Source organism: Erpetoichthys calabaricus, chromosome 5 (assembly GCF_900747795.2).
Source record: "Erpetoichthys calabaricus chromosome 5, fErpCal1.3, whole genome shotgun sequence".
NCBI lineage: Eukaryota > Metazoa > Chordata > Cladistia > Polypteriformes > Polypteridae > Erpetoichthys > Erpetoichthys calabaricus.
In genome coordinates this window covers 113,330,038-113,357,520 of record NC_041398.2, presented here as the reverse complement: position 1 = coordinate 113,357,520, position 27,483 = coordinate 113,330,038, and the positions used below count along the sequence as shown (strand labels likewise).

Genomic DNA, 27,483 nt, shown 5'->3' with positions numbered 1-27,483 from the left:
CACTGCTTCACCCACCACACGATGAAACACCTCGGAGTCCCGGTTAATGACCCTTGGCCCGGTCCAATCGCTCGGGTCCACAGCAATGAAGATCCTGTGAGCCGGATCACCCACTGACAATCGTGCCACATGGCTGTAGTGCCATAACTGATGCTACCTTACAATGCAGGTAATGTGCCTCATTTGGGACTCTTTGAGCAACTGCATATCCGACACAAAGTCAATCCAATGGTACCAAAGAATTTTCCTAAGAGACAATACCAAAAGAGTCCAGTCTTCGTCTCAGGTCACTGGATAGCGCCCATATCTCACAACCATATAGCAAAACAGGAAGCACCAGGACGCTAAGGACGTGGACCTTCGTCCTTTTGCAGACATATGGAGAGAGCCACACAACTCTCTCCATCGACCTCATGACCTCTCACACTCTCCCAATCTGTCTAATGACTTCATAGGAAGAGTCATCAGAGACATACATGTTGCTGACAAAGTACGTCAACCTCATATTCCCTCCATAGACAGACACACTGCTGATGGTTGTGCCCAAGAGGTCATTAAAGGCCAGGATCTTGGTTTTTTTCCAGGACACTCGCAAGCCCAGACACTCAAGACTCCTTAATCTCTCAAGAGCCTCCATTGACTATGCAAAAATCAACAAAGGCTGCAAAGAAACAATGCTGATATTCATGTTTGTTCTCCATGAGAACCCTCAGTGCCAGGATACAGTTTATGGTAGATTTCTTAGGCGTAAAACCAGACTGCTCTGGTTGTTGGTAGGTGAGCAGGTGATCACAGATCCTATTGAGAATGACCCTAGCAAGAACCTTACCAGGCACTGAAAGCAGGGTTATCCTCCTTTAATTACCGCAATCCAGGCAATTACCCTTCCATTTCATGATAGGGATGACAAGTCCCATTTTCCAGATAGTCTGGATGATGCCCGTCTCCCAAATGGAAGCAAAGATTGCTTGCAATTCCTGGAGGACAGCCTTACCAACAGCCTGAAGAAGTTCACCCTGGATACTACAAATCACTGCAGCCACCTCCTGGGTACACCAGCAACACCAACAACCTCCCACATCACATTAGGATTGGCAGTTGCATCCAAGTCTGCAAATTCCTCACATAAACTGCATGCAAATTCATTAGAAATAGCCTAATCTTGGAGTCTAACTGGGTCCAGCCTCATACATAGAAATACATAGGTGTGCAAAAAATATAAAAAAAAGATCTACCTGATTTTTTTTTGCTCTGTTAAATCCCCTTCACTTACAAGCATAGCAGATAATAAACGTAGTGTGGAATTAGCAGACTTGGACTGGTTATTTTTCATTCCCAACAACCAGCGCACCAGTAACTTGATAGCCTGCACCTGCAAAGGTAATTCAAATTGATATCAAGCAAACACTTAGAACTAAAATAACAAATTTTTAAGAAACCTGTTATTGAAAATTTTTTAATCATTGTGATATGTAAATTTCTAAGCCATTATGCATCTTGAGGCTTAGGAAGTATTCTAAACATTTTACATAGTATTTCAAATGCTGTGAGAAAGACAGAGAGAGATGGATGATTGAAAGAACTTGAATTTTAGGTAAAATTAAACTCCAAGGTTACGAGACATGACTATACAACATCAAGATACTGGGCATATTTTTTCTTACAGCCGAGAAACATGTAGCAGAAGATAATTTTCTGTCATTTATTTTTTCTGTCTAATCAGTATTCATGCTTTCAGAGACGCACATTTTAATCTAACCTAAGCATACAAGATTTTCTTCCTTTGTGTCACCAACCATTATAATAAAATAACTATCATACCTAGAAACCTTCATTTTAAGGAAAAATGTATTCTTATTTTTGAAGAATAACTTACTATTTATTGGCCTAAATGACTATCAAAGTCAACTACAATTCATCACTAGGTAAAGGTATGATGCCCCAAGACTCCAAAAATAGCCTGACTGCTCATTCTTAGATGTTAAAATCCTGGAAAGGAACATAAAGCTTGTGGACTTTTAAAGATCTTACCTTTGCTAGTACTTCTGGAGAAACCTCCTCGTCAGGAGACCATAACTTTCCATTTTTATTGCCTACAGACTTAAACAGAAAAGATTAAACATTGGCTACATATTATACCAGCACTTTAAAATACAAAATTAAAAAAAATACAAAACTGTTTTAAAAACTGCCACATTTTAAAAGAATGTAATATATGCACTAATATACACTAAACAATAAGAGGAAACAAAAGCAACACTTTTTTTTAAAGAACGACATTTTAAATATTCTGTCTTGCATCAAATGCAGCTTATACTCTTTATGAAAATAGCCTTGGCAATGCACAATTTTTAAAATTAAGATGTTATCTTCCCACTTGGATAAGCAATTTGAGTAAAGATTGGAAAACTGACATTTTCAGCACAGTTTAGGTTACTATGAAAATTTGCACATTACAAATTGTGTACTATAAATCAACAGAAAAAATTTCAGTTGCTATTCTGATGTAATGTGTGAAAAACTGGATAAACCTCCACTTTTTTCTTAATGGAAAAAACATAGAATAGAATGCCTTTTATTGTCACTATACACATGTACAATGAGATTAAAAGCAGCTCCTTCAGTGCAGACATATGTAGAACACAACAAGTAAATAAAATAAACAAACAAATGGTGCAAAAAGTTGCAAAGAAGTTGCAAAAAAAGTTCTGCGACGCTATATACATATGGAAAGAATAACTATTGCACTACTGGATTATTGCACATTATTTAAATACTGGAAAGAATAAATAACTATTGCCCTATTGGGTTATTGCACATAATTTAAATATTGCACAATAATGATGATCATGTGCAGTAAGTACCTGGATGTTGGACCCTGAGAGTAATATTATACAGTATACAGATATTACACAGTTATTATCAGTAGCATTTAGATATTGAATATTGCACAGTTGATGGATAGAAGGAAGTCCAGGGGTTGGGGGGTTAGACTGTGTAGTCAGTGCATGTGCGAGAGTTTAGAATGGTTACGGCTTTTGGGAAAAAACTGTTCTTCAGTCTGACCTTGTTGTGATGCATCTGTAGCGCCTCCCTGAAGGCAAACCACGCACAAATCTACAAGGAAGTATTTTGTTTGAATGATTTATTGAATATTGGCATATTAAACTCTAACAGTGAAGTATAATTCAACATGTATAAATAGATAACAGGTAGAACATGAACATTCTTTATTTACTTAAACTGATATTTAACATAGTTTACTCATTTTAATCTACGTGAACAAGCAGATTTTTTAATGTGATTCTGGAATAAGTAAGCTTGGTAGATTCCTGTGTTCTACTGTGTGAAAGGGGCTTGTGTTTTTCCAAAAAAATCAAATTCTCAGATGATCTGTGCAGAACTTGTTCAAAACTTGGCAGGATCTAATCAATAACATTTTAGAATAATCTCTTAAAGCACTGAGGAAGTAGATTCTCTTCTCCATTTATCTTTATCCGCCTATTAAACTCATCAATTTAATTTTTATACCATTGGCCATGCTCTCTTTCTCAGGGGTGGGGGTTGATCTGTTTTCAATCCCATTTTTTGTAAAAATTGACTATTTGAATGGAATGATGACAATAAAATAAAAAAGGGGGTTGGGGGGTTTGTGTTAAGTCAGAATTTCATGATGGCATTTTACACTGCCATCTCTCTGCTGCTGAAATAAACATCAGTACCAACAGGCTTTAGAGCTAAATACAAATTGGCCTTGGGTTATATGTGAGCTCCATTCCTGCAGATATTTATAATCTAATTTTGTATGCAAGTCTGAACTTTCACTGAAACGAACAGACAAAATGCCAGAACACCATTCACAATTTCTCAAGTACAATGTAAATATTATTGGAAAAAAATCAAACATTATAAAGTTAAAAAAAAGTTTATTTACCCGATCATTCATGAGAAGATCCTTTACAATAAAATTTGCAACAATTGACTTCATAGGAGAAGCAAATTGGTCTGGTGCCAACATTGAAATATGACCCAGAGAAACTAGAGGAGTTATTAGCTGTTCTGGCACATCTGCATTGAGACTCCTACTGAGAGGCTGTAAGAAGAACACACTACATTCAAAAAAGAGGAAAAGAAAACCAGAAGTACAGTTATCTACTATTAACAGAACATGTAACTGATGGGAAATCTTAAGTGTTCTGTTTATGAAGTGGGATTATAAAGTGAAAACTGATAGTTTTCTGTATATTTAATCAATTCAAACTACAGATGAAAAAGGGGACAAGTGCTTAACTGCACTATTACGTATATAAAATTTCAGAAAAATGCTATTTAGGATTCCTTTACTATATTTAAGATAAACTGACTAATACTGGAAGATATGAATTTAACCTGAATAAGTATTAGGCTTGTTTTTTTTTTTTTTTTTTAAATCACCATTAAAAGGTATGTATTATATAAACTCACTTAATCCATCTCAGAACAACATGGAGCACAACCTACTTGGGTTGGAAAGTCTTTGCAGACCACTTTCATGTACATAAATCCACAAAGCCAAGTATTCTACAGCTGTGACAAAGATGTACTAACTGCAACACTACCTAACCAAAGGTTTCAAATTTTTAGCATGCAATAACTGCATTAAGAAAACTCATCAATAAGGAGGATATAGCAAACATTCAAAACCAATCAATATAATGATGAACTTACATTTGGTATTTTGCAAAATTGTAGATGCTGAACGATACTTACTTCAAATATCTGAGCAAGCTGTACTTCTTTATTGTGAAATATTGCATGAATGCAATGGACAGCATGCTTTGCCTGGTGAGGTGTTCCTCTCTTAGCTTTTTGATGGAGAATAGGAATTAAGGTGCTGTAAACAATCAGAATACAAAATATTTAACTTTCTTAAGGAAAAGATGCTAAAGTACAAATTAATTAGATATTTTGAAACATTTAAAAAATATCTAACATGCAAATGCTTTGTTTTTTAAACTTAGAGAATACTTATGAAGGATTGGACATTACAAATGTACAATGTACTAAGAGCTCTTTTTTATACTTTTGCCACAAAACTTTGCAAATAAAGCCCGTCTTTCCTTACTTTTAGATTTCATTAAATGTACACTATATAATACTACTAATTGGGAAAGGTATTAGTTTACAGAGATTCTGTCAAAGCACTACTGTAAACAGAGGGAGCATATGAACAGTGGTGGCTCTGAGGCTAGGGATCTGCACTGGCAATTGGAAGGTTGCCAGTTCGAATCCCATAAATGCCAAAAAGGGACTCTGCTCTGTTGGGCCCTTAAGCAAGGCGCTTAACCTGCAATTGCTGAGCGCTTTGAGTAGTGAGGAAAGCGCTACAGAAATGAAAAGAATTATTATTATTATTATCCCTGTGTGCACAAGAATGTGAGAGAGAGAAAGAAAGAAAGAGTTGCATCCCCTTGGGAGAGATGGCAACCTATCAAGCTTATGGGATGCCGAATGTCCCTGCAGAGGAGGTCACAGGGAATGGAATAAGGGCTGAATACCTTCTTCCCAACAGAGAGTGATCTTAAAGGCAAAATTTAAGGGATATAAAAGAGTTAATAATCCAGTAGTCTCAAAGCTGTCAAAGAACTCTGTGGCTTAGTAACACACAAGACATTTTACACTCACTCCTGAACTCAGAGCATAAATCTGGGCTTAGCTAAGAGAGACACTTTGAACTTAATTCTGGAGTTTAGTGGGAATAAGGTTTTAGGGATAAGAAGAGGTGCCTCGCAGTTAGGAGATCCGGGTTCGCTTCCCGGGTCCACCCTGCGTGGAGTTTGCATGTTCTCCCCGTGTCTGCGTGGGTTTCCTCCGGGCACTCCGGTTTCCTCCCTCAGTCCAAAGACATGCAGGTTAGGTGGATTGGTGATTCTAAATTGGCCCTAGTGTGTGCTGGTGTGTGGGTGTGTTTGTGTGTGTCCTGCGGTGGGTTGGCACCCTGCCCGGGATTGGTTCCCTGCCTTGTGCCCTGTGTTGGCTGAGATTGGCTCCAGCAGACATCGTGACCCTGTGTTCGGATTCAGCGGGTTGGAAAATGGATGGATGGATAAAGAGAGGTGGGGTGGGATGGGTGGTAGGAGTAGGTGGTTGGGAACTAGTCACGCAAACAGACAAATGTTTTAATTTCATATTTTCATGTATGAAAATAGTAACATTTCTGGTGTAACAGGGATCTATGGTGAGTGACCAAAGCTGTATAACAATAAATATTAAACAAAATTAAATGAAAAGATCTCGGGATACTCGTGTGGCATAATTCACAAGTTGTCTAGCTGCATGCTCACAATGTCACAAACACCTTAATTTTTACTAAAATACTGTTAAATAAACCACTTCCAGAACTACTTGTGAATGAAAATGGAACATGCCAGAGCACTTGAATTGACATTTTTGACCTTAATCTTCAACACAAAATCATATACACTGTATATAATTAGTTACAAACTAGAGATACAAAATTATTCAGTTAATAAACCAAATAAAATTCTCACGATCGAATATGCGGGAGTTCAGTTTCTATTTTGTGTCCAGTGTTTCTGAAAATTTGAATAGCTGCCTCCGCCACCTTATCGTCTTCCATTTTGAGGCACTGTAGAAGAGATTCATATGTCTCTGCTGAATGAAAGGAGGTTGGGTGTGTGAAAGACAAAACCTACAAGACAGAGAGAAGGGGAGAAGCAAAATTGCAAAAAAGTCAATCAGTGATTTAAAATGGATAATAATTCAACACTGAAAAGCAGCAGCAATTGTATAAATTACAGAAAGCTTCCTCTGAAAAAAAAAAAAAAACTAACAAATCCCAGTTCAGCTAGAGTAAAGAATAAGGTGAAATGCAATACTAAGTTTCTGTTAGCAGTGACTCTGTAATGGAAATCTTATGAAAAAAATAAAGCAATGCATTTAAATTATTCCTTTAGAATAAGATACATGGAAATGAGGCTAAATTCTGTATTAACAAAAATAACTTATTGTTATCTGTATTCCTGCTAGTGAATGTTTAAATAAATGACTGATCTCTATAATCAACCTGACTCAAAATCCAAACCCAAAACTGGAACACAAAAAATTCTTTAGCAATTGGGTAAGATTTTTTTTTTTTTTAAACAGAGGTTCTGTTTAGGACTTTGACCCTTAAGTTATACCTACTAACAGGATGAAAGAATGAACAGAAGTTAGCAAAGACAGCAAACATACCTGCAAATAGGCTTGATTTACAGAGGCAAACAAAGAAGGAATGAGTCTTATAACTATGTGTGCATGCGTGTATTAAAATATAATTTTACTGTTATAAGCAGGGAAAATGAAGCAGCATTTGATGATAGCAGGGTATGATTTCGCGTTATGGTTTTATTATCAAAGGCAGATACAAATATTGTGGAGTTCCAATGTAACATGCAGTCAGTAGCATTTGCTCCTAATATGATTAGGAGTGAAAACTGCTTGGGATACTACAATACAGTATTATGCATTACAATATTGCAGTATTACAAACCACAGTATTTAAAATTGTGGTAAACTGCTGAATCATTATTTCCCTAATAAAAGGATCCCTTGGCTATGTCCAGTTTTTCTGTGGAGGGTACTAAGAAAAGTGGAATTAATGTACTAAATCAAGGTATCCAACATACATGAAGATAGACCATTAACATGCTGTATTAACAATATACTGTTCAGCCACATCACTAAAAACCACCGGCCAAATATTGTGTAGGTCCTACTCATGCCACCAGAAAAGCTCTGAGCCACCTAGTCATGGATTCCAAAAGACCTTTGAAGGTGTCCTGTGGTATCTGGCAGCAAAATATTAGCAGCTGATCCTCACTTGGACAGAGGCAGTGGTGCTGTAAGAATTATGTTTCTAGACTTCTCTAGCACCTTCAACACAATCCAACCTCTGCTCCTTAGGGACAAGCTGACAGAGATGGGATTAGATTCATACCTAGTGGCATGGATCGTGGACTATCTTAAAGACAGACCTCAGTATGTGCGTCTTGGGAACTGCACGTCTGACATTGTGGTCAGCAACACAGCAGCGCCACAAGGGACTGTACTTACTCCGGTCCTGTTCAGCCTATGTACATCGGACTTCCAATACAACTCGGAGTCCTGCCATGTGCAAAAGTTCGCTGAGGACACTGCTATCGCGGGCTGCATCAGGAATGGGCTGGAGGATGAGTACAGGGACCTAATCAATGACTTTGTTAAATGGTGCGACTCAAACCACCTACACCTGAACACCAGCAAAACCAAGGAGCTGGTGGTGGATTTTAGGAGGCCCAGACCCCTCATGGACCCCGTGATCATTAAAGGTGACTGTGTGCAGATGGTGCAGACCTATAAATATCTGGGAATGCAGCTGGATGATAAATTAGACTGGACTGCCAATACTGATGCGCTGTGCAAGAAAGGACAGAGCCGACTATACTTCCTTAGAAGGCTGGCGTCCTTCAACATCTGCAATAAGATGCTGCAGATGTTCTATCAGACAGTTGTAGCGAGTGCCCTCTTCTACGCGGTGGTGTGCTGGGAGGCAGCATTAAGAGGAAAGACACCTCACGCCTGGACAAACTGGTGAGGAAGGCAGGCTCTATTGTTGGCATGGAGCTGGACAGTTTAACATCTGTGGCAGAGCGAAGGGCGCTCAGCAGGCTCCTATCAATTATGGAGAATCCACTGCATCCACTAACTAGTATCATCTCCAGACAGAAGAGCAGCTTCAGCGACAGACTGCTGTCACTGTCCTGCTCCACTGACAGATTGAGGAGATCGTTCCTCCCCCAAACTATGCGACTCTTCAATTCCACCCAGGGCGGGGGGTAAACGTTAACATTTAACATTATACAAAGTTATTGTCTTTTTTTCACCTGCATTATCATCATTCTTTAATTTAATATTATTTATTGTATCAGTATGCTGCTGCTGGAAAATGTGAATTTCCCATTGGGATTAATAAAGTATCTATCTATCTTTAAGCCCAGTGATTTGTGAGGTGGGGCCACTGTGGATCAGACTTGTTTCTCTAGCACATCAAACAGGTGCTGGATTAGATAAACATTTGAGGAGTTTTGAAGCAAAGTCAACATCTTGAACTCTTTGTCATATTCCTCAAACCATTCCTGAACAATTTTTGCACAGTAGCAGGGTACACTATCCTGCTGAATGATGTCAGTGCAATCTGAGAATACCATTGCCATAAACGGGTGAACATGGTCTGAAAGAATCTTTAGGTAGGTGGTACTTATCTAAGCAACTACATGAATGACAGCTTGCCTTCTGACCATATTGCATCCTACTACCATCTTTTACCCATGTAAACAACACATAGGCAACTGGCCATCCACATGACCTGAAAGAAAATATGATTCATCAGACCAGGAAAATTCTACATGGTTTAGTTCTGATGTACATGTGCCCACTGTATGTGCTTTTTTCAGAGAACAAGACTTAACATGGACATTCTGAACGGTCTGCAGCTATACATCCCCATAAGCAGCAAGCTGTGATGCACTGTGTTCTGACACCTTTCTCTCATGGCCAGTATTAAGTTTTTCAACAAAGTGTGCTATGGTAGTGCTTCTGCGGGACCTGACCAGGCAGTCTAGTCTTCGCTTTTCACACCCATTACTGAGCCTTTGGTGCCCAGGACCACATCTGTCCCTGGTAAACAGGTTGTTCGGTCTTGGAGCACATTTGGTAGGTACTAGCCACTGCATACCAGGAACACCCTACAAGACTTGTCATTTTGGAGTTGCCCTGACTCAGAAGTATAGCCATCACAATTTGGTCCTTGAATTTCCATATAGAAACAATATTTTGTTAAATGGTCATCAGTTTTCAAAGTATTTAAATAATCCTACAAACCTATTTATCCATGCACAGACAAACATCTTTTCATTTTAAAAGGACTGAGTTTTGTTTTTTATAACTCAGATTAGATTTGTTCTTCAAGCTAAAATGAAAATTTGACCAACAGTGGCAATGGAAGAACTTCCAAAGTGTATGAACTGAAATAATTGCTATGTTACAACCTTGGCTCCTTAGTGACAAGCTGACAGAGTGCTTTCTCCGGTCCTGTTCAGCCTATATACATCGGACTTCCAATACAACTCGAAGTCCTGCCACGTGCAAAACGTTCGCTGACGACACTGCTATCGTGGGCTGCATCAGGAGTGGGCAGGAGGAGGAGTATAGGAACCTAATCAAGGACTTTGTTAAATGGTGCGACTCAAACCACCTACACCTGAACATCAGCAAAACCAAGGAGCTGGTGGTGGATTTTAGGAGGCCCAGGCCCCTCCCGGACCCTGTGATTAACATGGGTGACTGTGTGCAGAGGGTACAGACCTATAAATACCTGGGAGTACAGCTGGATGATAAATTGGACTGGACTGCCAATACTGATGCTCTGTGCAAGAGAGAGGGCAGAGCCGACTACACTTTCTTAGAAGGCTGGTGTCCTTTAACATCTGCAATAAGATGCTGCAGATGTTCTATCAGACGGTTGTGACGAGCGTCCTCTTCTATGCGGTGGTGTGCTGGGGAGGCAGCATAACGAAGAGGGATACCTCACGCCTGGACAAACTGGTGAGGAAGACAGGCTCTATTGTAGGCACGGAGCTGGACAGTTTGACATCTGTGGCAGAACGAAGGGCGCTGAGCAGGCTCCTGTCAATCATGGAGAATTCACTGCATCCACTGAACAGTATCATCTCCAGACAGAGGAGCAGCTTTAGCGACAGACTGCTGTCAATGTCCTGCTCCACTGACAGACTGAGGAGAAAGTTCCTCCCCCACACTATGCGACTCTTCAATTCCACCCAGGGAGTAAACGTTAACACTATACAAGATTATTGTCTATTATACCTGCCTTGCACTCTCCACCTTGCATTTTTTTTTTTTAAAAAATTTGCACTGCGTTTTTATTGCTCTTTCATTAATATTGTTTTTATCAGTATGCTGCTGCTGGAGTATGTGAATTTCCCCTTGGGGATTAATAAAGTATCTATCTATCTAATCAAGCCCCGTTAAGCAAATTCTTGGTTACAGTGGCCTAGAGCATGTACCAAAAGAATTCTGAACAAGGCAGAAATCATCTTTGGACAGGGTGCCAGTAAATCACATGGCCCACTCATCCACACAAAGCCAATTTCTAATAGCAAGTTAATCTAACCTGTGTATCTCTCTCTTGTAATGTGGCAGGGAAACTAACACAAAGACAAAATGTACCAATTTCATACTGATCACTATGCACAGAATTTCAACTCAGGATGGTGGATCTATTAAAAGTAGTCCTACCCTCCCCCCATTATTTTCCACTACATTCTGGTACATTCATAAATGATAAATCTCAAGAAACAGTAACCCATTTCAACAAATTTCACAGTAAAAGATCTACCTTTAGTAGCTCTAGTCCAGAACGGATAGCAGTATCAGGTGTTACTCCCTCCTCCTCATCATCTGCAGTTCCTTCTATCGATTTATTTAGAAGTTTAACCAAAGCACTGTAAAACAAAAAACACACTTTATTCTTGCACATAAAAAAACACTCTATAAATAGGGAAAAATACGTAAATGCAAAAATAGTTGACTTGGGTTATGGTCATTGAAATGTGAAACAGATAAATCAAATGCTAGTTTGAAATAAATGAGTTAAGTCAATTCATGATTTTCTAGCAAAACACAAATTCCATAACTGGAAAAAACAGGTTAACCATTTCAATCACTCTGTGTATTCCAGGAGTGACATTAGCTTCCTAGTGACACAAGTCAGCTTAATCTACTTTTATTAAATGGACTGTCGGTTATTCTGAATACACAATGTATAATTTTAATTTATTTATGGCAATAAGGTCATTAAGGACAGCATTGTTGAAAAATGAAACAATAAGTGTTCTACATAAGGATTCTTCTTCTAATCAAAGCTCAAACCAATACTTCTTCAAGGGGAGCTTTTGAAAATTAAAATTTGTCATCAGTCTAAAAATAGTCTCTACCTTCAGTTAAATATTTTTATGGCAAGGCTTAACCAATTTAATCTAACAAATCTTTGCTTAGTGCTACAGTGAAGTAAAAAAAATACACCATTCTAAAGCAGGGCCACTTATGCACAAAAACAAAAATGGTCAGTTTAAAATTGCTAATTAACATTAATTTGTACATCTTTGGGGATGTGGGAATAAAACTCAGATAAATGGAAGCAAACACTTTCTATCTGCAAATTCCTCACAGACAACACTCGGGAGCAAGTTTTAAACCTAGGATGCTAGATCTGAGAGGCAGAAGTACTAACCATTATGTTACCAAATTAACCTGTTAAATACAAATTAAAACAAAAACTTTTTTTTTTTTTTTAATACTTTATTTCACCTTATACATTTTATTGTATTAGGAATTTGTTAGTTTTCTCATACCCTGTGGGGTCAGAGTGCAGGATCAGCCACTGTACAGCTCCCGTACAGCAAATGCAGGTTAAGGGCCTTGCTCAAGGGCCAAGAAGAGCAGGATCTCTTTTGGCAGTAATGGAGATTCGAACCGGCAACCTTCTGGATACCAGTGCAGCTTGTTAGCCTTACAGCCACCACTCCACTGAAACTAAACTTCTCTTGTGATGTAAATTCAACTTTTTAATAACTCCCGCAACTGAAAATAATTCTCAAATCTGATTCAAGCAAAAAAACTTAATATACTTAAGAATGTTTATGATGGGTGACTGTGATGATTATTTAATGAATGGGGTGCAGCCAGGGTAGAAAAGGATTATTTTTTAAAGAAGCAACATTTGCCCCTACTGACTTTAATCCTAAGTATCATTGCATAAAAATATACAAGAATTTTTCAATAAACTGATAAGGATAGTGGAAGCAATTATTTATCAGCAGCAGAAAAAAGACAAAATTTAGCAGTGCACAGATTAGCTTTGCTAAAATAACATCTGTCATTGTGCAAAGAAAGATCACAGCACAGAATAAATGTGAAAGCTATTAAGGATAATAACTACACCAGCTTTGTTTAAAAACATAGTAATTTTTTTTTTGGCCCCACAAATGAGGGATAAATAGCCGAATGAAAGGCTGTAGTGAAGACATATAGGCACAGAACATAATTTATGCCTATAAAAGGAGGAGTCTTTTTTTCTAATCATGTTTTCAAATAATCCAGCATTTACCCCACAAAAAATTGTTGAAAATTACTGGACTGCAGGAAATAAAGACAAGTTGTTTTCAGTTAACAATTGCTTTGCTTATTTTCTAATGTATTTAGAGTAATCTTCAATCTGGGAGACTATGCCAAAACATCCTCATAGTTTGCACAATTCACAAAACTACTGATCTTATCAAGGGCTTCATGGGCAGTAGAAACAAAACAGCCCCAAAAGCTCAATTATCAATAATTGTATTTCACAAAGAGCATGGTGAGCTCTTGATTGAGAATCAACTAAAGTGCACCAAGTTAACCTTGTATTCCTCTGGTTTGAAAGAACCGCCTTCTAGCAAAATCTTCATAAAACCTATTTACATGGATATACTTTTTAAATTGTTGAAATAAAACAGTAACACCAACATACAATCAGACAATAGAGTTGTTCTGATTCCTTATTGCCATCAGCTATAAGCTTGCAGAAGATTGGTTCTAATGTTAATAATGTTGGGATAAGCTATGAGTTCAGCAAGCACATTTGTAAAATGTTTTAGAACAATGTTTTAGATACATTTATGTTATAATAAAAAGTTGTTCAATGGCAATACATTTCACTATTTAAAATCCATCCATCCATTCATCCATTTTCCAACCCGCTGAATCCGAACACAGGGTCACAGGGGTCTGCTGGAGCCAATCCCAGCCAACACAGGGCACAAGGCAGGAACCAATCCTGGGCAGGGTGCCAACCCACCACAGGACACACACACAAACACACCCACACACCAAGCACACACTAGGGCCAATTTAGAATCGCCAATCCACCTAACCTGCATGTCTTTGGACTGAGGGAGGAAACCCATGCAGACACGGGGAGAACATGCAAACTCCACGCAGGGAGGACCCGGGAAGTGAACCCAGGTCCCCCAACTGCGAGGCAGCAGCGCTACCCACTGCGCCACAGTGCCGCCCACATTTCACTATTTAAAATGAAAAACGAAAATGAGATCAGTTCCCAGAATACCTGATTGCTTCAGAATCAATGTGGACTGGTGCAATTCTTTCCAGAAGAAATTTTACCATCTCTAAAAAAGGATTTGTTGGTTGCTTTGGATTTGCCAGTTTTCTGGTGATTTCCCTCTAAAACATAACAAAAATAAAATCTGATTAACACACAGCTGGCCTGCACACAGAACAAACACCTATTATAAAAATTCAACGAAAACTCTATTAAGAGAAGTAGTTTTGGGAAAACATGCAAAGACTTAACAAGAGACCTTCCCCTTCCTATAAGCTACTAAAAAAATTAACATGTGAATGTATCACCTACACTTATGAATTTACAAGGGGGCTCCGCCCCCTGCTCGCTTCGCTCGCCTACACCCGGCGTTTTGAACCCGTGCCCGCTGGGTAGCCACGTGTGAGGATGACGCACGTTTAATACGGAGCGTTCGCCCGTGTCACTCTGGGGCCCCCCACTGTTAATACGGAGCTCCGTCCGTACTATTATGTGGTGCATTGTGGACTACTGCGGACCCCATAGTGTTTCCCGTTTCAGTTTGCATCTCGGTCAGTCAAGCTTTTGTTTTTGAAGCTTTTGAATTCCGGTCTTCATTATCTGTAACCTGCTGTCCATGTGTTTGGCCCCCTCGTTTAACCTGTTTATGACGTTTTACTTTGCTTTCTACTCTGTCTTTCATTTATGATCTCGCTTTATTCTGTTTTTGTTTCAATGACACCTGGTCCGTGGTGAATATATTTTCCCTTTTTCGAGTAATAATTTTCATTTGTTTGCGATACTGTGATGTTTATCGTACTGTTAATAATGCATCACTGTAATGTGATTCAGCTACGCTGTATAGTTTGGACGTGTGAGGATGACGTATGTTTAATACGGAGTGTTCGCCCGTGTCACTCTGGGTCTCCCCAGTGTTACTACGAAGCTCTTTCCGAACTATCATGCGGTGCATTGTGGAGCACTGCGGACTCTCTAGTGTTTCCCGTTTCACTTCGTATCTCGTTTAGTCGAGCTCTTTCTTTTTGGAGCAGTGCCTGCCTGGTCTGCGGCATTTCAGACGCACGTTGTAGGCGCCTGCGTTCATTAATTATATCCAGGCAGGCGCGTGTTTGTATCTCGGTCACTCGAGCTGTGTCGTGTTGAATCCGTGCCTGCTTTGCCTAAGTAGTTTGAGACGCGCGTTGTAGGCGTCCACGTTCATTAGATCTGTCCACGCGGGCTCGGTGTCGAAGCTGTGTTAGTTGTTGAGCTGTTTGGTTTTGGAGCCGAGACAGTTTTGCTTCCGCGGTTTCAGACGCGTGTCCGTACCATCTCGGGTTTGATGTATGAACTTTTGTGGACTCCGTAGTGTGTCCCGTTTCACTCTGGGGCGGGGCGTTGACTCCTCTTGTTTTACTGTGTCTCCTCCTGCGCCTTCACCACGCATTAGTGCCACTCACAATATGGCGGCGACGCTTGCGCCTTCCGTATTATGTCGGTTTTTACAATGCTGTGTAGGCGCCTTTGCCTTTTGTACTTTACCGCGCCTTCCGACGCACGATGTAGGCGCCTGTACCTTCCGGGTCCGTCTTCGCCGTGTGGTGTGGACATTGAACTGTCGTCGTTTCTGCCTTTATATTCTGAATCTCGGTGTGCATGTGTTTCGTGCCTAGGTTTTTTTGAAGCTGTTGCATTCCAGTTTTCATCATCTGTAACCCGCTCTCCATGTGTTCGTCCCTGTTCTTTAATCCCTTTATAAAGTTTTACTTTGTTTCCTACTCTGTTTTATTTCTGACTTCGCTTTATCCTGCTTGCGGCATGTCAGACGGTTTGTAGTCTCTCTCGTTTTACTCTGGGGAGGGGGGGCTTTGTTCTGTAACCTGCTCTCCATGTGTTTGTCCCTGTTCTTTAACCTCTTTATGACGTTTTACTTTGTTTCCTACTCTGACGGTTCGTAGTCTCTCCCGTTTTGCTCTGGTGCGGGGGGGGGGGGGGGGGGGGCTTTGTGTGGCACCTGCGCACGTGCATAGTCTCTCCCGTTTCACTCTGGGGGGGCTTTGTGTGGCACTTGCGCACTATGTCTTTTGCGTCCATGGGCAGGTCCCTGCGTCCATATCCGGTTTACCATTCTCGTTTAGTAATATGGATCTAAAAACTTCATTCTGTCCTTCCAAAGGCAGCAGATAGAAATAACATTAACTGAATCAGTGTTAAAGTAAATTTGGGTTAAACTGAGCTAATTGCTCTTTTTAAATGTCAAAATTGCTTGCACGGTGCTTTTCCACAATTCAGCCGATAACTAGTAAACAAGATGGCCTCTCTTAGTAAAATTTACAAATGTGTCCTCAAGGCTAAAACACTCACAGCACTTCATATGACAACGAATGTTAGTAGCTTTTAACAAAGCTTATAGGTCCTGAGGTATACAAAGCAGTAATAAATAATTCACAACCATGTGTCAGCCAGGTACTGTGACATCAGACAGTATAATACATTAAACACTCAATGTCAAAACTATTACATATAATGCTACTTCATTACTCCAGTAAACTGCTACTTTTACTGGAGTGGAATTGATGTAACGTTGGCTAGCTACTGGCAGTTAAACAAATTTAGATTTCTAAACACTTTGCAAGATGCTTCTTTCTGCTTCTTTTTATTCTGTTTTGTGCTCCTTACTGGTGTTGACTTGAATTCATCTCTCTGATTATTAATGGAAAATTATCTTAACAGGTGACTCTTCCACTACAGTTTTAACCTGTCCACCTTGATGCACAGTACAGAAAAACTCACTACGATTTAAAATATTCACACTTCTTCAATTCAGTCCAGCAGACATCTGCAGGTACCTGAGCTGGACATCCATATTACTAAACGAGAATGGTAAACCGGATATGGACGCAGGGACCTGCCCGTAGAACGCAAAAGACATAGTGTGCAGGCGCCACACAAAGCCCCCGGATATGGACGCAGGGACCTGCCTGTGGACGCAAAAGACATAGTGCGCAGGCGCCACACAAAGCCCCCCTCCAACTAACAGAAATCACAGGAGACATGGTGCGCAGGCGCCACACAAAGCCCCCCTCCACTAACAGAAATAAGAAATGAGGCAACGCGCCCATAGCACAAAAAAAAAAAAAAAAAAAAAAAGGAGTCAGACGCAGGCGCCACACAAAGCCCATAGCACACAAAAAAGGAGTCAGACCCACGCCCCAGAGTGAAACGGGACAGACTACGGAGTACACACACTAACATAAATAAGAAATGAGGCAACACGCCCATAGCACACAAAAAAAGAGGAGTCAGACCCACGCCCCCGAGTGAAACGGAACAGACTACGGAGTCCACAAAGGGTCACCCATCAAGCCCGAGATTACCGCTCAAAAACGAAAGAGCAACCGCAAGCAAACACCCGACATCATACAGAAACCCCACAAATACGGACAAAACAACATATTTGAATCACATTATCCCCGCCCCACAATGAAACGGGACATACTACGGAGTCCACAAAGGTTCACAAATCAAGCCCGAGATGGTACACAAAAAGAGGAGTCACCCGCCCGCACCAGAGTAAAACGGGACAGACTACGGAGTCCACAAAGGGTCACATATCAACCCCGAGATATTACGGAAAGCGAATTGTAGTACGGAAAACGGCAGATACTACGATAGGAGCATTCGCCTACAACGCGCATCTGAAATCAACGTTCACACTACACAGCATAATCCACGCACTTCTAAAAAACCATACGCGGACACCCGACGTCATACATAAACAACAAGAAACCGGACTACACTACATATTGGAATCACATTACAGTGATGCAATATTAACAGGACAACCACAGATAACACAGGCGCAACACCTGATGGGTAATAATAAGAAGAAACGAACGCTCCGTATTAAACATACGTCATCTGAACACGTACAAACTATACAGCATAGGTAAATCTCATGACAGTGATGCACTATTAACCGTACAACCACAGAAAACGCTCCCTATTAAGAGTAAGTGTGATCATCGTTATTACTTACCCATATTACTAACGATAAAGAACAGACAAGTCATGAATTCACGATCACGGGTGCAAAACGATACGGCACGAGTAACGGGACCACAAAGACGAGACCGCATTAAAAAAAACAATAAATGTAGGCGCCTAAAACACGCTTCTGAAACCGCGGAGAAAAAAAAAATGTCTCGGCTCCAAAAACGAAAAGCTCGACTAACACAGGTACAGAAACGAGCCCAAATGGACAGATACAATGAACTTGACTCGGAAGCGAAGCAGGCACGGCTCCAAAAGGAAAGAGCTCGAGTGACAGACATACAAAAACGGGACCGACGGGGGAAAAAAAAAAACAATGAATGCAGACGTCTACAACGCGCGTCTGAAATGCCGGAAAACAAGCAGGCACGGCTCCAAAAAGAGAGAGCTCGACTGACCGGGATACAAAAACGGGCCCGGCTCCATTAAAAACAATAAACGCCAGCGACTACAACGCGCTTCTCACACAACACAAGCAAAGCAGTTACAGCTCCAAAACAACACATCCCAAATACTAGACATACAACGCGCCTCTCAAACAGCACAGGCAAAAGATAAACGTCAAAGACAGTACCGACAAACACCTGCTAAACAATTCCAGCAATTGGCTAACAACGCTTTCTATAATGAGTCCACTATTAATGAAAATTCATTGGAATTAATGCATGTCATTTGCAATCATTGTCATTCACTTAACTTCCCTGAAGAAACAACTGGCAATACAACTAATGAGTTTACACGTTGTTGTCAAAAGAGTCAAGTTAAACTGCCTCCTTTACATGAATATCTACGGAAGCTTCTAACTAACGATGTACCTGAAAGTAAAAACTTTATGAACTGCATTAGATCCTACAATGGTTCATTTGCTTTTGCATCTACCGGAGTAAATATCAGGCCACCAGCTGGCAATGGCCCATACTGCTTTCGCGTATGTGCACAAATATTACATCGCATTGGAACAGTGCACCCTAAAACAAATCACGAACACAAATTTGCAGAAATATACATCTTAGATCCAGATGACGCAATCTATCAACGAGTGAACCTTCCTGAAAACAAACAATGCACAGAGCTTATAATGAGAAACATCACTAAGGTCATAAACAATCACCCATTAGCTAAGTCTATAAAAATGCTACATGAGGTTGAAAGAGAGGCCAATACAAAAGCAACCTACGGCTGCCCGGCGGGCACGGGTTCAAAACGGCGGGGGTAGGCGAGCGAAGCGAGCAGGGGGCGGAGCCCCCTTGTTTATTAAATAAATGTGGCTGAGAGCACACACAAGTCAGCATACTAGGGCTGTTAAATTAGTTAAAAAAATAATGTTTGCAGTTAGCAATATTGCAGTTAAAAATATTTGAATATATTAGAACTTAACAATTTTGGGTGTTACATGAATATAAAAGGCATCAAAATCCCTAGGATCTGCATCACCACCTTTTTTTTTTTTCAGTCTAGTACCAACAGCAAGTCCTTCTTGGGACAGAGAGTCATACAGCAAATACCAAAAGGAGCTGAAACCCTGATGAGCCATACATGCTGGCAACAGGCTTCATTACACCATTAATACAGTATTATCTATATATATAATTCACAAAGTCGCCGCCAGAAGGGGAAGACACCCATGAAAGCACGCACACCAAAACAAGACACCCTTGAAAGCACGCAGGAAGGGGCGTGGATTCACTAAGCCGCCGACAAGTAGGAAGGAGCCATGCCCACCAACTCTATGACCATTGGATACGACGACAACTCGCAGAGGCACGCCCACCACCTTGGACGTGCGCCTCAGAAAAAACGGCGTCATTTATGTTCGTCTGTGCAACAGTACACATGGACCTCTGAGCCACGTTGACTTTTCATTAGTCAACCTCAGTGGAACCTTGGTTCACACAGAGGCAGCGCCAGAGAGAGACAGAGGCACATACAGGCAGCCCAAGAGAGAGAGCCACGCACACACAGGCAGCGCGACAGGGAAACAGAGGGACACACCCAGGCAGCGCGACAGAGAGCCGCGCAATCCTTTAAAACTGAGGTTAAAACACAATGAAGGAAGCAGTCTTTAAAAAACAATGAGCCCTGTGCCTCTTTTTCATTAGCGTCTCACCTGCTTCACCGCCCTGCAACAGTCGAGACGCTTTCTCAGCAGCTGACCTTCTCTGTGCCTGACTCCACTACTGTCAGTCGCCTGATTAAAAATGGTGAACTCCTGCAATGTTACTATCTTGGTTGGCTTTTAAATAAATTTCGGATTTGTTCAAATGTTCCTTTTTTTCCCTGTGCTTAAAACTCATTAAAAAAAAAAAGTGTTTATACAACTGCGGCAATGTTACAGAGAGAGAGAGGGCTCGTGTGTGCTTCTGAGAGACGGAGGGGGAGGGGGCTCGCGTGCTGCTGAGAGATAGACAGGGGGGGGGCTGGGGAGGCTCCCGCGCTGCTGAGGGGGGGGGGCTCGCCTGCTGCTAAGAGAGAGAGAGAGAGAGAGAGAGGGGGGGGGCTGGGGAGGCTCGAGTGCTGCTGAGAGACAGAGGGGGCTCGCGTGCTGCTGAGAGAGAGAGAGAGAAAAATGGGGGGGGGGGCTGGGGAGGCTCCCGTGCTGCTGAGAGAGAGAGAGAGAGAGAGAGAGAGAGAGAGGGAGGGGGGGGGGCTGGGGAGGCTCGCGTGCTTCTGAGAGACAGAGGGGGAGAGGGCTCAGGTGCTGCTAAGAGAGAGAGAGAGGGGGGGGCTGGGGAGACTCGTGTGCTGCTGAGAGAGAGAGAGAGGGCTGGGGAGGCTCGCGTGCTGCTGAGAGACAGAGAGGGGGGGTGGCTGGGGAGGGTGGGTGTTTGTGTCAGTGTTATTCAATGTTTTTACTATTACACTGTGCATTCTATGGTGTAATAATTAACTATATTTGTGCTTAAAAATCTTTAAAAAAATATATTTACATACAGTTCGTACGGTCTGGAATGGATTAATTGTATTTACATACAATCCTATGGGGGAAATTGCTTCGGTTCACGACCAAATCGGTTTACGACCAGAGGTTTGGAACGAATTATGGTCGTGAACTGAGGTTCCACTGTATATTGAGTCTAAAAAACATGATCAGCAAGTCTTTGATAGGCTGCATCAAAATGATGAATGAACGGGCACATTTTTTTCTCACAAGCTGGGTGGGTGGGTGTTAGTTAGTTAATTAGTTACTCGAAGGATTTCAAGATTTAATATGCACAAGCGGTAACACTGCAAAAGCAGCCCAAACCAGAAAAGACGGCTGGCAAAAAGTTCCTGACAAATTAAACGCGTGTGCATTGTACTTACTGAAAGCGGCGTTACGGATTTTGCAAATGTTCATTTTTTCCCTCTGCTTAAAAAAGCGCGTGATTATGCGGCGTATACTACGCCGCGGGTTGGTATGCAGCGTGTAAAACAGTTTGTTTGTCGCGGATAATTTGCCTTTTACTTTAACACGAAGACAATTTCCTGTTAGATTTGCCTTTGCGATGTCAATTGATAAGGCACAGGGCCAAACTTTCAAAAAGATGTGCATGTATCTGCCAAAACCAGTTTTCAGTCACGGACAGTTGTATGTTGCTCTCTCCAGAGTTCCATCTTTTCATTCACTTACTGGTATGCCTGCAGGAACACGTGCAGCGAGCAAGAGAGAGCAAGCGACACACACATGCATACAGGTGCGCGAGAGAGAGACCACTGGACGCATAACAATAATAATACTTCATTACATTGATTGATTGGTGTTCTCAGTATTCAAAGCGCTATCCACACAGGGAGAAACCGGGAAGCGAACCCAAAATCTTCCACAGTCTCCTTACTGCAAAACAGCAGCACTTCCATTGCGCTACAAGGCAGTTAAAGAATGCACCGGCCTTGATTTTGTTTTCACTTCTGTTTACAGCAATCGGATCGTAGCGTGCATTGTTGCAATGTTACTTTTCTTGGTGGCTTATTACATTACGGATGTTTCACATGTTAATTTTTTTCCCTGTGCTTAAAAGACATTAAAAAAGTGTTTCTCAACTGTGACTCCGGAACAACTCAGTACGCAAGCTATATTAAGCGTCAACAACGAAGACTCGCTACACCTTAATGAACAAGTGCTGAAACTTATCCCTACCGATGAAGTAACTTTCACCAGTGTGGCCTCCATCGTCACAGACTATCCCGCTTTCAGTCACGGACAATTGTATGATGCTCTCTCCAGAGGTCCATCTTTTCATTCAATCACAGTGGTATCCACAAACCCACCCCATTTGGGCAAATGTGTCGTTCAGCAAGTGTTCACCCATCAATACATAATTATGCGGCGTATGTTACGCCGCGGGTTGGCTGGTTTATATTAAAAAAAAAAAAAAAGTGTTGTCTGCAAATCATAAAGCGCTTATAACAATGTTGTGTGGGTAACATTAGTAAAACTCACATGGTATCCTGTGCTTACAGAAGTATTGTGACATATCGTGCTGCCCCATGGACAGCTGTGAGAAATGGAAAGCAGGGTTAGGGTGCAACCCAAAGCACTTTTTGTGAGGGTACAAAGCACCTCTATAGAAAGATTTGTGTGACAAGGGTGAGGGATACTGCATTTGTACCAACCATGCACAGGCAGAGGGGTAGGTATAGTGAGCAAAGTAAAATATGAGAGGCAGGTAGACCGGTTTCATTATTCTGGAAATATCCTGTGGGCAGCATACCATTCCAGAAAAGCGCGATCTTTATTAGTATCAAATCAGTGTCTACTTTTTTTTTTCTCCTTTACAGATAAAGCAGTATTTTAATAATGGTGTGCCAAATATTTTAAATTACAACTTCATTGATGTAGGCATTGTGTGTCAAATCAGCAGCCATGTAAAGACAAAGATTAATCGAGAAACACAGCGTATTGACTAATGCAGTTCTCTAAAGCGGGGGTTTAAAAGTGTTTTAATGAAAGGACAATTATGACCGTTATACTCCATTTGCTTTAATGAGAAGGTTGTAGCACTAAACAGCAGTCAGCGATCATAGGTTTAAGAGTGAATGGGTTAGAATCCAATGCAAAACAATACCTTTAGGTAAAAGAAGATCTGTTTGGAAAAAATGCTGTTTGAACTCTTGAAGATCAAAGTGCAGTGTAATGGAGTAATAAAAACACTGCAGAGTGAAAAGATCTGGCTCAAAGTTTTATTAATGAAGATAAGCTAAATATTCGAAATTATGAAAAGTTGACTGTGGAAGTAAAAGCACAAAAACAGATCTACAAAATATTGCAGCGTTACACAGTCCATCTGGAGTAACAAGATGCCAAAATTAGTGCAGTTAAAATAAACAACTATACTTTGACAATCAAGTGTCAGCTTTTGCCTTCAAATAAGCATTTTTTTTTTTAAATAAAACAATTATATTCAAAAACCGGCATTTGATCTGACAGCCCTACATAACAACAAATCCAACACCAATTTCACGCACATAGATTCACTTTCATACAGGTAATATGGTTAAACGAGTGGAGACAGAGCAAGAGATGTGATGAATCATGGGACTGTAAGATCACTATATGTGGAGTCAGTGTGCACACATGACTTTAATGATGATACTTTATATTAGTGGTTCTAACGCAATATTTTACAACAGAAAAAAAATACACGTGTGCATTTACTAACCAGTCTACTTTGTTACTTACCTGGGATTTGGTTATTTGTTTTTTTATTTGTTTTTTTTAATAGGCTATAAAGCATGGTGGGCCATCTCTGTCAGATATATTAATTTTATATACATTTTAGTTTTCCTTCATTTGGAGTGTGTTATGCGACAAGGTGGGTAAATTCCATGCCAAAGCATCACACTATACTTTATTTTTTCTTTATTTAAAATTGATCAGTTTTACTTAAAGTGTGGATCAAGGTTATTAGTTATTATAGTTAACGAAAACTAAAATCAAAACTGAAACTATTATTTAAAAACATTTTCGATAACAAATATATTAACAAAACCAAAATAAAAAACTAAATCTAAACTATTAACGTAGCAGGAAAGACTAACTGAAATAAAATGAAAATTTATTCAAAATATTTTAGTTTTAGAATGAATATTCTTGCCATTAGTCTTTAACACTTGTAAATTTTAACTCTAAACCAGAAAGTCATTCACCACGAGCCACCTGCATATATTAATCCAGTGAACGGTGGCTGGTGACAGAGGGTAGGGTGCTCACACAGCATTTGCAGTGACAGAGCAAGCTGAATTCAGGCTCGTAAAGCGTGAGACATAGAAAGTGATTTACGTACCGCCTTTCTTTGCGCTTGTTATATATCAAAAAAATAAAACAGAAATGTCTGTGAAATAAAAACTAAATTAAAACAAAAAATACACGAAGGAAAACAAACTAAACTGAATTTCCAAGCAAGGTCAGAAAAAATATAGAAATAAAAAGTAATATTAAAAGGCAAAACTATAACAATTCTTTACAATGCTGTTGAATAGCAGTTAGTGATCAGTCAATAGTACAGGGTTATTATGGTTCATGAAAAATAAAACTAAAGCCAGAATTAGTAGTGAAAATAGAAATTTTAATAGAAATAAATGCAAATTAGTTAAAAATGAATAAAATATCAATAATTCTAAACTAAAATAAAGAATTACTGGTAAAAATCAGAAAAATTTTAGTTTTTCTCTTCAGTTCACACTTGACTACTTGAGAGACACCAGCCTACTAAAAATGGCCTTGAATTAAGTAAATCATATGAGATCATGCACTCTTTCATTATATGTTTTTAGAAAATATAGATCAAGCCTTTCCTCTTAAACCTGAAAAACTGACACAAAAACTAATCTGAAACTAGATGGGCTCTAGAGTGAGGAAAGAAATTCAAATTTGATGGAGTCATGAATAAGTTATGTACAAGCTGTACTGTTTGAATGGTAAGGTGAGAAGAACAAAACTGTTACACCCTCGATTTACACTTCATCAGAGCCTGTGATGCAGCAATTGTGTCGTTGCTTGAAATTGTATATGACCATCCTGTTGCTGTCACAGGTTCAACTATTAAAAGCACATCCTGACGATCCATGGACAAGTGTATCAGGATGGTATGGGAATAAGTAGGATGGATATGGTCCATGAGGATATAAAAAGTTCAGTCTCAACTCTCCAGTACTGGGCACACTTTCTTCAACACATCCAAACCAAGTATCTTCATCTCCAGATGTTGAGGGGGACCTGCAATAAGTTCAGGATCAGAATGGTCTGCTAAGTCACTACAGGAAGAGTCAGACTGACTGCTCCGTTTGTTCTCAGGTATGAGTTTTAATAGTCTCACACAGCAATTTCTGCAGATGCGCCGACCTGACCTTAAATTGAGACCTGGGTGATCCTGTATTGCTGTCTCAGGCACATCTCTTAAAGCATGGGTCATCCTTCTTGAGATGACATTTGAAAGGGTCACACGAAGATTCCCAATTGAGTCTAATCAACTTCTCTGCCAAAGAGATGGTGAAAATGTATGGTGCTGTTGCAGCAAAGAATGCTTTTATCTGAACCAGATAATTGACAGCATCTGCTGTTTACTGATTACATCTGAATAATTTGTACACCTCACTCCCTTATGATTAATGCAGGGTGGAGCACTGGAATTTATTAGCCACATTGGAATGGACCATTTTCACAGCAGCCATTTTGACATGAAATAGTATGGCAAGCACAAGTGTCATTAATTACATTAATGAAGCTTCTGTTCAATTTCAGTGCATCGTAACTGGAACCTTAATGTGAATACTTATACCTGTGCTTGCAATACTATTTTCTTGTCAATATGGCTGCTATGAAAAAGGCCCATTAGTGATATGAAACCATGTAATGCCACCTATAAGTAATGATAGCTCAGCAACGACTCAAAAAACAAAGACCAAATTATCTGGAGATGTTCATGACATTAGATAGCTTTAGTTAAAAAAATACAGTTTTCACTGTTCAATTTTTAATAATACAATCACTCAACAACATGGTAATTTTTCATTTTGGGGATAGCACCGTGTTTACGCAAAATATAGTGCTGGAAAAGAGCTTTAAAATGGTATGAGAACCATTTCGGTGCAACTTATAGTTAGGGAGATACAGCAAGTCAAAGTCAATCTCCCCACCCCCTTCAGAATAAGTTCAAACTTTATTAGTTTAAATCTCCCTTAACACTGATCCAAAACACTTGCAATTTCAGTTCCATGTGTGACTCATATGACCAAATCAGCATGCCAAGTTTTGTTGAAATCTGTGACGATGAGGTCCAAAAGTGTGATAATTTGACATGGAATTACCCAGGTAAGCTTCTATACTTGAATTAGTACACAAGTTACTGGCTTGGAGTCACAGTATAATAAAGGTCAAAATGTGTTCCTACACAAACTGGCAAATCATCTCTAATTCACCAAAAATACAAGAGTCAAAAGTCTATATAAACATTTACTTTTATATTAATGAAACGGCAGACACATATCCACAGTGATATGGACAGTGGAATATACTGGTTAGGTTTTGAGTTGTATTAATGCAGAATGGCAAAAGAGTATTTTCCTTCACTGTACATTTAAACATGAATTAGATCAATAGCAGCTAACAATCAAAACAATCAAATACAGGTATCAACATACAAATATGTGTACTTAACAGGGAACCGAACGTTTATTATTTTTGCTCCCTGCATATATGTTGTTATTCAGGTGGAAATTTTAATGAAAAGAATACATTACAATGAAAGTGGTCCAGGTCATATCTTATTAAATAAAAAAGGTGACTTACCACACATACTTCAGCCTGCTTACATGAACATGTAGGACTGATTAGGAGTTCCAACTGGGACCTCAGTTTTTCATCTTCACCTAACACCTGGTTGAACTTTTTTACAAAATCTTGAGCTTTGCCTGGATCTGGAAGGTTTTCTGTATTTGAAGCAAAATATAAACACACATCAAAAAGACATCTTGCTAAATGTACTAATGTATGGAAAGGATTGAGTGAGGAGAAGATGCAAAGCAAATGTAAGCTGTGTAATCAAAACATTTTGAATTTGACCTATTAAGATCATCTTACATGCAGTTATTCTTTGAATCTGTCACAATTTAAAACAATAGCTGCCTAAGTCAAAGGCTTGCTAGATCCCCAAGTTACTTTTAGCGGACATCCTGTTATGACATAATTCTGTAGATTTCTTGACTGACACATGAACGGACTAATCTTATGATATTTTGACTAGGCCAGTGATTTTCAAGTTCAGTCCTGGGGCCCAAAC

General features: G+C 40.0%; 1 protein-coding gene across 2 annotated transcripts in view; it reads right to left on the bottom strand.

Moving 5' to 3' along the window:
- pds5a (PDS5 cohesin associated factor A) overlaps positions 1–27,483 on the bottom strand; it is a 210,302-nt gene that overhangs the window by 57,955 nt on the left and 124,864 nt on the right. For both annotated transcript variants that reach the window (XM_051928056.1, XM_051928057.1), the window contains exons 16-23: positions 26,994–27,133; positions 14,201–14,316; positions 11,435–11,540; positions 6,531–6,691; positions 4,750–4,873; positions 3,935–4,093; positions 2,032–2,100; positions 1,236–1,372 (exon numbers count right to left, since the gene is read on the bottom strand). In XM_051928056.1, coding sequence (XP_051784016.1) covers positions 1,236–1,372; positions 2,032–2,100; positions 3,935–4,093; positions 4,750–4,873; positions 6,531–6,691; positions 11,435–11,540; positions 14,201–14,316; positions 26,994–27,133 — 1,012 coding nt within the window. The remainder of the gene's footprint in view (positions 1–1,235; positions 1,373–2,031; positions 2,101–3,934; positions 4,094–4,749; positions 4,874–6,530; positions 6,692–11,434; positions 11,541–14,200; positions 14,317–26,993; positions 27,134–27,483) is intronic.